General features: G+C 27.0%; 1 protein-coding gene across 1 annotated transcript; it reads right to left on the bottom strand.

The window, feature by feature from the left end:
* Positions 1 to 6,506: 6,506 nt before the first annotated feature.
* Positions 6,507 to 8,589, bottom strand: LOC105668188 (uncharacterized). Its single transcript, XM_012360420.2, has 2 exons — positions 8,302 to 8,589; positions 6,507 to 6,977 (listed from the first exon to the last, which is right to left on the bottom strand). The coding sequence occupies exons 1-2, from the start codon at positions 8,572 to 8,574 to the stop codon at positions 6,663 to 6,665; spliced, it is 588 nt and encodes a 195-aa protein (XP_012215843.1). The 5' UTR covers positions 8,575 to 8,589; the 3' UTR covers positions 6,507 to 6,662.
* Positions 8,590 to 12,513: the final 3,924 nt, after the last annotated feature.

Here is a 12,513-nt window from a genome sequence, read left to right as displayed (position 1 = left end):
GAAACTTGATTGCGTGATAAAGGGTATTGTATAATTTTCATATTAATATTTATATATCAGATTATTGCTTTGAAACAAAAAAGTTTGAACTATCTTATCTGCAACTCGAATAATCTATGAGGTAATTCAGTACAATGATCTACTTTCTTTCCTAGCTAAATAAAATAAAATTAATATTGAAAAAAATTTAACATGGGCATGTAAACAGATGAAATAACCATGAGAAAACATGTACGTTGTAACGCAATTTCATCAATTTTGCATGACTCATGATTTTTTTGTTTACGTGTATTAAAATTAAAGGTGAAGTACCTATTAAGCAGCTGCATTTAAAAATTGTCATTTGTTATCGTACGCACTGTGTGCTACGATGAGTAATCGTGCAAGAAGATATGTGTATTTAGGTCAGCATTAGAAATAATTAACAGTAAAACGGAAATTGCACATTGCATACTTTTTGTAGAAATAGAGAAAATTATGAAGCGACTTTAGAGGTGACAATGTTTTATACGTATGTTCTTGCTTTTCTCAGTAAATTTCGGATGTTCCTTCATCATCACCCAACCCATATTTGAATAAAAAAAGCCGCGCTTGACATTGTGAGGAATTCACATTGATATCGCAATACTTGTGATGCATATGATAGTTTTTTGCCCATTTGTATATAGTATTCTGTAAAAAAATTCGAAGAAGATTATAAGTAAGATTGTAAAGTTCTATCTATACTTTCAAATTACACATTATATATAATGCAAGCAGAGCTGTTCAAATTATTGACAAAATTGATTGAGAAATTCAAATTATCTGTGCACACGCGCTGAAGCATACCAACAGCAAAATTCTCAATGGTAACTTTGAACCATAGCATTTATGAGTCTAAAGTCGAGTTGCGCCAGTAGACACGTCAAAATTGAATATAATGAACATACCAATTATTTAACAATATATAAAAATATATTTCTTAAATATTCTATAAACATCTATAGGTAACAATAATGTAGAGATCTAACAATAAGAAGTAGAACTTAAAAAAGTTTTAACATTTTCAAAAGATTTTGAATAATTGTAACAATAATTATTTTTTGTAAGAAATTATCTTTCAATTATTTCGTAACTTTGATACGCGTTGAACGTACGTAAATTTGTTAAAAATGTTTTATACTTTGTTGTTGGTATTTATTGATGTTTTATTTATTAATAAAATAAAAAATATACAAGTTAAGTAAGTAGTGAAGGAAATATTACAGCTTTTTATTATAAAAAATAAAACAAATTCAATTTGTTACAGTAGTTAGTGTCAACGATATTTTTCAGTGTTCTATGTAATTTAAATATCGATGAATATCGCTAACATTGTGTGAAATACTTACAATAAATTATAAATCAATTTGACAATTACAAAAATTTACAAAGAAGTTACCGTGATTTATAAGTCCGTTTTCAATAATCTATAATTTATGACAGAATTTAAGATAATATTTTATTTATAATTTTGTATTTCATGCGTATAATACAGAAAAAACTAAAAAAATCGGAATAGATATACAACATATTAATGATATTTGAATTGTGTTTTTGACTAAATGTATATTCTGATTGTTCAAACATTTTTTATTATTATATAGCATAACAGATTTTTATCTCGAACTCTGTTGTGAATTGTAGATCGCCTCAAACGGGTTTAATAATATCTCATGCTAAAATTGATATCTTCTACGCGAGAAGAAACTATTCTGCTGGTGAAGCACCAATCCCAATTACTTTAATTTTACGCTGAAGATAATATTTTAAAGAGATCATATTAGAATTACGCAGTAAGTGTCCTAAAAATCTTGAAGATTTTTTAAATTTCTATATACATACTGAAATTTCTGAGACGGGCACGCTTACTCCATAATGTAGTCATAAGATTTTTAATGTAGTTGAAAGTTAGTAAACCATAAATACCAATGGTGTGCAACACAACAACTTGCAGAACAATGTACCATATTAAATTCGTTTCAAAATCGAAAAGAGCTGATTTTATCTTTTCGAATTTTTCATCGGTAGTGTCATTATCAGTGTCAACGATTTTTACGGGATTTATATCGTTGTTTAGTTCTTTTTCGGTATTTACTTTCGTGCTGGTATTGCATGCGGAAACTCACGTATTGGCATCCATTTTACTGACAAATGTCAGGAAACTGTTCTGAAAATGAAATTAAAATACATGATTATAACACTTACATTTAAAGTACGACAAAATGGAACGCGATAATACACAAATCAATCTCATATTTTTTTAAATGGAAAGGAAGAAAAGCGCTGCGTATTCTATCTGCAACAGCTTTTCCGATTCTCTGTCTCTAGCAGTTTTAAATATATGCAACTGTGAATCGTATATATTATGAATATTCTTTAATAGAAAATAAATAATGACAAATTGTATGAAGAAAGGTTGAGAAAATCAAGTACAAAAAATTTATTATTGTATAATTTATGTTTATTGCATCTTGAGAACGCATATCAACAGAACACATCAAAATAAATAACCATATACAGGGTGTTTTATTTTAATTGCCTCAGGCGGATATTTCGGAAACTAAGAGAGATACAAAAAAACGTTTTATACAAAAGTTGTAGGGTTTCGAGGGGGAAAGAAGGTGACAATGGCAGATTTTGTATAGAGAGCGCTGTTAAGATCAGGTGAAGGTAACCTTAATTTTTTTTAATGGGAACTCCCATTTTTTTATTACATATTCTTGTAACTTACCTCAAGAGCTTTTTAAAACACTATAATAAAATATTTTTTTATTAAGTACTTTTCGAGTTATAAGGCTTGAAAGTTACAGTACTTAGACATAAAATACAAAATATCTTGTAAAACATTCAATTTTCGATAATCTTGCCTTAATACTTTTATGCATAAAATAATGAAACGAATCAATTGATGTAAAGAAAACATATAGTTGCTTTTAAAAAAAAATATGCAGTTGCATGTTGCAAATTACATAATTTTTTCTTTAAATATACATTTAATAGACATCTAATAGACGTTTCTTTGACCTGTATTTCTCCCTGGGACATGTCAAAATTGAGATCATTGGAAAGTGGTCTCCTATTCAACAATTTCAATATACAGAGTTATACGAAATGTTATACGAAAACATACAAAAACGTGTAAATTTAGAGACTGTCATGGTGATATATTTAAACACTTAATGTAAAAAAGTAACTTTATGACATAAAATGTGTAATATCTAACAAAATATTAACTTTTCAAACATCTTATTCTATTTTTTTTATACAGAATAATGAAAAAAATCGATTTCCACTAAAAACAGTATATAATTCTATTTAAAAAAGTACAGTTGCATCTTATTAGTGCATGGATGCATTGTTCGAAAAAATATAATCACGGAATAATAGATTATACTAAGCAATGAAAGATTTTTCTGCACTATATTTATCTGTATTTATAAATACAGATTTATGTTGCTAGCTTAAAATAATTTATTTAATACATCTTTATATAAAATGTTAAAAAACACTTATTAAACATTATAATAATTGAAAGAAATAATATATTATATATTATAATAGAAAAACTAAAAGTTTACAAAAATATAACTCAAATAAAAATATGCGAATGATTAGATTTATGAATTAATTAAAATACTTTAGCATTATAATATAAATATATTATATAAATAATTATAAAAAATATGTTTAAAACAATTTTACACCTTATAAATTAATATATTTTAATAATTTCATATCTTACTTTTTAAGGAATTATTGCTTGTTATGAATTAGAACGAGATCTACGATATCTTCCATTTTCTTTTACATGAAACATTGCGTTGAGCTTGCTAATAACGTTCTTTGTTCTGTCATAAATAAAATTATCCATTTGGCCCAAAATATTGACAAATTCAATTATTTTATTGAATTCACGATTTATTTTTCCGGATCTCTCATCATCAGCTCCTTTTATTTGTAACTGTGATTTGTCGTTTAATGATGGATGATTGATAGCACTTGCTAATAATATCTGTTTGACAAAGTTTTTATTAAATAACAATATATATCAATTAATCAAATCAAATTATATTAATCAAATTATATTTAAAAGAATTGTTTATCAATTTTTCACTTTCTATACTTTGTTTATCACTTTCTATACTTTCAGTACTTTTACTTAACTTAATCTTACCGTATACATAATAGAAATCAGAAAAAATATCTTCATTTTAACAAAAAATACATTTATGTCTTGTCTTTTCGTAAGAAACAACTCCAAGGTTTTAATACTTTTTGTAAAAATAATAACTAATAAGAATAAAGTAGATGTATTCTCTCTCTTTTATCAATATCGAGGTTTCAACTAACAATGAAACGATTCGATGATTCTCAGTCTTTTATAAAAGGTGAGCATCAGCGTATTATATTGGTGGACGAAATGTTAACTGTTCCATTAATATTTTTTTTGCTTTAAAACTAATTTTGCTACAAATAAAATAAACATTTTTAAAGAAGTGATCTTAATACAATAAATAAGAAGTTTCTTATTAATTTTATAATAATTACATTTTCTAAGTTTTTGTGTTAAATAAAATTATAATCAATTTAGAACAACACATGGATTCAGGTCGTTTCGGATCGGCAAATTTTTCTGGTGAATCAATTTCATTGCCTCACGTTAACAATACGAAATCAAAGTGGAATCTGCTGAATAGGTATAATCATTTATGACGATGCCACCTATTATTAAACTTAATAATGCGAGAAAAAAATAAAATAATTTCCGCATTGATTGCGTTATAAAACAGACACAATGTTTTTTAATCTTTATATTACTATAGAAAGCAATCTTTAAATTACTGTAGAAAGTTGTTTAAGAAACAAATAACTGTAAGACTGTTATTAATTTCTTTATTTATAAAAATTTATTGATCTGTTAAGAACTATAACCAAAAATAAATATAAATAATTTTAATTACACATACAGTTATCCAGGAAATCAATTTTTAATGCTGTCTTATTTTTATGTTTGCGTTAGCAAAGTTTGTTGAGATCTAATAGTTTTTTTGTGACAATAACACTAAAAAGTTAAATTGCTTAATATAAGAAAAGTTCAATTAATAATTTAATAAAAAAATATCTCACATAAATATCTCAAATTTACGACAGCTTTTTTAAATAAATTATAAATATTTGCAAGATTCGTGAAAATAAATTTTTATTTATTTTGTATTTATTTTATTGTATTGGGGCTAAGTATGGTAGAACAATATTTCTTGCGTTATTGTAAAGGGCAGAGTTTCGATTTCAAAGCCTATGTGGAAATATTTTTCGCTTCATTCTTGTCTTTTTAGCGGAAGATTACAAGGTCAGGAATTTAGACTTTATACACAATCCGATTTTGGTCTTCACAAAAAAAAAAAACAATTTGATAGGGCAGACAATGTAATCATATTCATCTTAAAGTTGAGGCTTTATCCTTTAAAACGCATCTAGAAAATATGTTCTATGATCCCCCGAACCTGAAATACGGTCTCTCTTACTCTTAAAAATACTCTTAAAAATCGGCATAATTCGTAAGTTTTAAAGCACTTCTTTAATTTTTTGGCGTAATGTTTTGTATGTCAATGATTTCCCAGTTTTTCAGAATGAAGGAAATTTACAAAAAGATTTTAACAATTGTACAGCCGATCAATACTTTTCATCGAGATGTCGATGATTTCTCTTCTAAAAAATAATTGTTAATTAATATTTTTTTGCAAATTGACATGAAATGCCATTAATTAATGCTTCTTATTATGTATTCAGCCAACGTTTATATTAAAAAACTATATTTGTTTCAATTAAGAATATATACATCACATATCATATGCATCATATTGGTGAAGCCGTAAAATTTTTATAGATGTTTTTATTATTTCTTTTGAATATCTGTCCAAAACTCTAAATATATTTTACTGATTAGTTTGAAAATTATTTAATTTTATGTTAATATTATTTTATTTTATTTTAACATTTACAATTTAATAATTTTGCTTATTATTTTATTTCTTGCAGTTAATTTCAGTATTTCCACCAAAAATATTTTCTTTTTCTTTTTTTGTTAATTAGAAAAAAATATATTATTCAGAAATATTTTTGCCACTAAAACCTTTGTTATTTACAACTTTAAAACTCTTGTTAATTTATAATTTTATAACTTTCTGCACAATCTAAATCTACTTACTTGATTTTTTTAGTGTAAAAGAATATATTATTTTTAATTTCTACGATTTTTATCTAACATTGTATAGCCAATACATCCTTAATAATAATTTTTATGTTACATTATATATCAATTGTAAAAGCAACACAACTTGTAAAGAAAAAAATAAAAGAGTAAATAAGAAAGAAATAAAAACATTTTAAAAAACAACTCTGCAAGATAGGATTAAGGTGTATAAATAAGAATCTTATTATAATAATGCATAAACGACTACAAGTTTGAAAAAAGTACAGACATGGACAATCGATCACGTATATTTATTAGATAACAATCATTCATCAGTTATTAAGTCTGTTTACAATACAATGTGAGATTATCAAGCTGATTCGAGATTCGATTTCCTTGCATTTTTCTTTACGATATTCATACACAAATAATTTAAGAAGTGATCTTCTTAATTTTGCGGTTGTGGCGTCGCTGCTTGTTGCAACTGATTACTTAAATTTTGAGATTCATGCACTGCGATTTCCGCTATCTGCTTAGCGATCTTCTTAAAATCGTCTTGCACTTTGCCGGCATTTTCATTAGCAATCGCAAAGGCATTCTGGGACTCGCTCACGATGGATTGGACACCTTCTTGAAACTTAGTACGCAGCTGAGCTACCTGTTCCGCAGTCTCGGGATTAACGTTCAATTTTTCAACAGCTTCAGACAGTTTGTTCTTCACGTTTGTCCAGAGATTTTCGAGCTCGGGGGCTTTAGCTTTAACCTACAAATAATCTCTTATATAACTGCACGAATATTTCAAGATTTTTTAAATTACAGATATATTTAAAAGATTAGAAATTTAAATTTAAAATAAATATTAATAATAATAATAGACGAATGTAAGCCGATAATGTTAAATTTAAAGGTGCGAGAAATACAAGATTAATTTAAAAAATTGAATTATCTTAATGCTTTTTTCTTATTTTTTGATGCATTTCTTTCTTCAAGCTTTCAGGATCTTAAAATGCATGTGTTAAAATATTTTGTTTATAAGGTATCGTGCAGAATTAATTTCGTATAATAACTAATTCAATTTCAAATTATTATAATAAAACTAAATACAAAAAGATATCGAAATAATAATATATTAAATTTTTTATTTTTATTATTTTTTTTCTTAAATTACTTGTTTATGCTGATCTTTGATTGTAATATTTCTTATGCAATTTTAAATGTGCTAATCAGTTGCAATAAATTAAGTTTGTAAGATTTTCTATCATTTTTTTCGATCAGATTGCTATCATTTTTATCACATACAAACTGTACGTGATTTTAGTACATTTTTTTATTCTAACGTTAATATAATAAACAATTTTGGTGCATAATTATCAATTGACATAATTTACTAAGAAAGAAAAAGCGAAAGAAAAGTAGCATTATACATAGTTTAGAATTTCTTCAGATATTATTAAATTTTGCAAGTGGAAAAACAACGAAAAACGTGTTGACAATTTATCGTTCAATTAAGACTCCTTTTTTATGTATTTACAGGCATAATTCTATTCTTTTCTAATAGCACAAAGCATCGAAAAAATGCTTCATCAATATCAATAATATTTAAAATAAATATATTATAAATGTACTATATTAAATCGTATTGCAAATTTTGTTGTTTTCGCAATTCGACGATTAATTTTTTTCAAAATGTCCATCCATATCAAATATTTACTGCAAATCGATCCAAGATATCGGTAAGCTAATTAATTTTTCTTGCTAATTTACTTGGAGCACAAACTTCTATTCTATGCGAAGAATTAAACAATGTCGCTATGATTTTTTCCTCTAATTTAAAAAAATGTGTATTTTTAGATAGAAGAGACCAAGAGATGTTACTGCAAACAAATAAGATAGTTTTTAATCCCCATTCGCCATACAAGTAAAATGTATCATATATATGCGATAAATATCTATTAAATGAATTTACAACAGTAAAATAATTACTGTAACTACTCAGACATTCGCCTTGTTGATTAATAATGATCGATTGCAAAAAAATATTAAACACGAAATATAATGTATGTACATTATTGTTACAATTCGCTCACCTCTTCTGTCGTGTTTGTGATATATGACTGGAGATTATTGGCTAAATTGGTACTGTGTTCCTTCATAGTGTTGAAAAACTCATCTCGATTAGGCAAGTTTAAATGTTCCTGAAGCTGACTTGTCATTGCAGCTAGATTATTTTGGGCCTCTCTGATGTAATCGCTGAATTGGACTGGTTGAGTGTCGGTTTGTTGATTTTCACTGGTTGGCACAACCTTGGCCTCAGCTGTAACCAGAACAATGGCTACGATAATCGCAGGTAAGCACTTCATTTTGCTCTGGTATTTTCCTCTCGGTCGATTAGAAAACGACTGATGCGCAGGATGAACGTTACATTCCCTTTTATAGGCATTTCTTATCAAAGGGGGCAAAGTGCTTATTATCGACGACAACGACCTGCGTTCTCTCTCGTTACGTTCTTAAAGAAAAACTCTGAGTCTGGATTTTCTACTCTCAATGAAAAATGCCTAGCATTATCAGAAACTGGAATAATCATAAATTTAATTTCGAGATATTTAAGACTTAATATTTTACTATATATAACTATGTGACATGTTAGTCGTAAAATCGAATAAAAGAAGAAAATAAGGTTATTATTGTAAATTAATTAGTTTATTAATTGTTATAATTATAATTAGTATTCTATTATTGTTTTAATTTGTATAAAAAGGCGATTATTTTTTGTAATATTACTTTTGTGAATTAGAAAAGGCTAGTAATTAATTACTTTTTATTCAAACAATATTGAATATAATTTAAAGTACATATATAAATTTTTTAATAAATATCTAAATAAAATTTTATTTGAATAAATAAGCCATAAATAATACACACATACACATACATATAAAAAGAAATGCATATTATATATTGCTTTTAGTTCTGCTTTTAACACTAATAAGTTAGCGTTTTTAATTTTCAACTCAATGTCAGTTAATTACCAAACTCGATGGTTTATCTTGCACAACAATTCACGCGTAGGCAATTATATTTGTAAATTAATCCATGTTGTTTTTTATACTTCTATTTGTTTTTATTATTGGGATGTTGTTATAAGCTTTTTTATGGTTATGAGAGAACGATTTTACTTATGCATAAAATAATTAATATATTAATAACGTGCGGGACCAGAATTATTGACATTAAGAAAACAAATTTATAAATAAAATTAAGTAATTAATGTTGATCATAATGCTATTATAAAAAATAAGTATCATATATTTATAGAAAAGTATAAAATTATTATAAAGAGTAATTTATAGAAAAAAATAAAAATGATTATACTTAATATCAGTTTTTTAATTATCTTTTTAAACAAAAAATTTTGAAAATTTGTTGTACTACATAGTACACACTTGACTTGTAATCACATATGAAGTAGTTTACGATTTTTTATATCGCTAACAGAAATATCGTTAAAAACCGTATTTTTCAAATCTCACTGTTGTTTCTCGATTATTTGATTTTTAAGAGGTTTAAAGATTTTTTTATGCTTTTTTTCTGATTATTGCAATGTTTGTTTGGAATTATATTAACATTTGAATTTGTTAATTATCTTTAAATTATTCTATCACATTAATAATTTAATGATTCGATATTCTTGATATTCGCTGATAAAAAGTACAAAAATTCCAAGTTAGACTTAGTTAAGTTAATCTTTAGACGTTATTCTTACACGCTTTTTTCTAGTCTGTTTCTTTCTTACAAATGTACAAGATATGAGATATCTTATCGATTGACTGTACTAACATATTTATATTTACTTCATTTATCAGTAGACGAAAACCTTGAAAAAAAATCTTCCATGTTTGTCATTTCGATATTCTGTGATGTAAGATTATACAATTTATAAATACAATACTTTCTATATATTGGACTATTTGGTCATTTCATTAGATCATTTTCAGTATAATTCAATATAATTTCTACACTAAAAATTATCTTATAGAATGACCAAAACGTTTGTAAATATATGAACAAATAAAATATATAAACAAATAGAATATAAAATTGCATGAATAACTAACTTTGGTCTTGTAGCTTAACAAAAACTATTGTATTTACTAAGGCATTCAGAGCTTATTAAATTTAATTATATAACATTTATATTAGTTAAAGATGATTACATTATATATTAAATTATTATAGTTGTAAAAAATTTAATTTTATTATCATATTTTGATTAATATTTTCATTATTTAAATGCAGCTTATATGATGAGCTTTATAGCAAATTGCATACAATATTAAATGAATCGATGACTGATTTTGGATAATGTTAAGCAAAAATCAGAGTTCAAGGCAAGATCAAAATTATTATCAATTTGAGCTGATTAACAGGAAACGGCATCTGTTCTTTGCTCCACGAGACATTACATCAGCCGGATAAAGATATGTTTAGACGAATGTACATGTACATACACATATATGTATGTAAATATGAATTGCTGACTCCGCGATGACGTCCACAGACTTACATTTTTTTAAACAGAGGGCAGAGAGCTATTTCAAATGCTGTTTATTTGATATTGCATCTATTCTAACTTTAAACATTATACAATCGTTATTGATTATTTTTATTTAAAATTACTTATCTATTGTTTTGTACAAAATAAATAAACTAAAACGAATCAATTTTATTCAATCTAATATAAGTTTCAAACTTTAAGCTGCCACAGTTTATTTAAGAATTTAAAAATTCTCCTCTTATTTTTTCCTTTTATTAAGATATAATCTAATCGTCTATTAGATGTCTATTAGACGTTTCTTCGACCTGTATTTCTCCCTGGGTGTAGATCATTTTTATTTTTATTTGAAGATCATTTTCTATTATGTTAGTTAAAATAATTATAATTAAAGTAAGATTATTGAAATTTTTATTTAAATACATCAAAACATTAATCTGACTTCTAATTTTAGCTTAACTGAATGTCAAACTTTAAAGATTAAATCAAATCAATTTAAAATATAAATTTAAATAATATTTTAATAACAAATAAATTATTTGAATGCAATGTATAATAAGGATATTTAAATATTTATTATAACAAGTAAGTCCTGAAACGAATCATTTGAACAAATCGAACAAGTCATTTAAACGAATCATTATAGGCCTTATCTGACCTATAGGGCTTATCTGACCCCACCTGGGTCATCGCCAGGGTGAGGCAGAGATGTGTATTGTCGCCGTTATATTTTCTCATCGTCGTCGATGAGATTTTGGTTGAGACAGTCGACAGCGTTTCAAATAGGGGGCTGCTCTAACGTCCTATCTGCATGGAGCACCTGAGTGACCTTGTTTTTGTCGATGACATCGTGTTAATGGTCGCATTGATATGCAGGAAAGATTCAATGATCTGTCCACCCACTCTGAAGGCAGTGGGCCTGAACATCAGTATCGCGAAGACAAAGTCAATGGAGCTGAACGCTGCCCATCCCTCCGACTTTACGGTAGCCGGTCAACCGATTGGGAAAGTTGACACCTTCCAGTATCTTGGCAGCTAGATTGTGCTGGACGGCGGCACCAAGATCGACGTATCCACATCCGGATAAGAAAGTTGGAACTCGTCTTCGCGAGTTTCCGAAACATTTGGCTCGGGCCAGATCAACTTGCGTACCAAGATCCGAATCTTCCAATTCCAACGTGAAGTTCATACTGCTCTACGCGAGTGAAATATGGTGCATCTTCGCAGATATCACGCAAAAATTGCAGACTTTTGTAAACTGATGCCTGCGTTATATCATCCGAGCCAGATGGCCGCACAATTGGATCTCAAACGCTGATCTCCATCAGCGGTGTCGCCAGAGACCGATTAAAACCGAGATTCGAGAGCGCAAGTGAAGACGGACACATCTTGCACAGGGGCGCAGATGAGATCTGTAGACTGGAATCCTCAGAGACAGCGCAAGAGAGACAGACTTTTGATTTTGAGGGAATATCGAAACTATAAGAAATATAAAAAATATATTTTAAATGAAAATGTTATTGTATTTAAAGCTCTTTATAATCGTGCATTTAGATTTTCCAAAAAATGATATACTTTTTAATATACTCTCACCCTTCTCTATTATCTTTGCTAATTTCAAAATTTTTGTAACAACAAAAGTTAAACAGTTTTTTATGCTAAAACCATTTATATATAATAATTTTATTTTTTGAAATAGCAGTTTTGGGAAATAAATTATTAATACCATGTTATGTGTGCTGCATTA

Source organism: Linepithema humile, chromosome 4, assembly GCF_040581485.1.
Source record: "Linepithema humile isolate Giens D197 chromosome 4, Lhum_UNIL_v1.0, whole genome shotgun sequence".
NCBI lineage: Eukaryota > Metazoa > Arthropoda > Insecta > Hymenoptera > Formicidae > Linepithema > Linepithema humile.
Note: the sequence above shows the minus strand (reverse complement) of the source record. Positions and strands in the feature narration are given on the sequence as shown.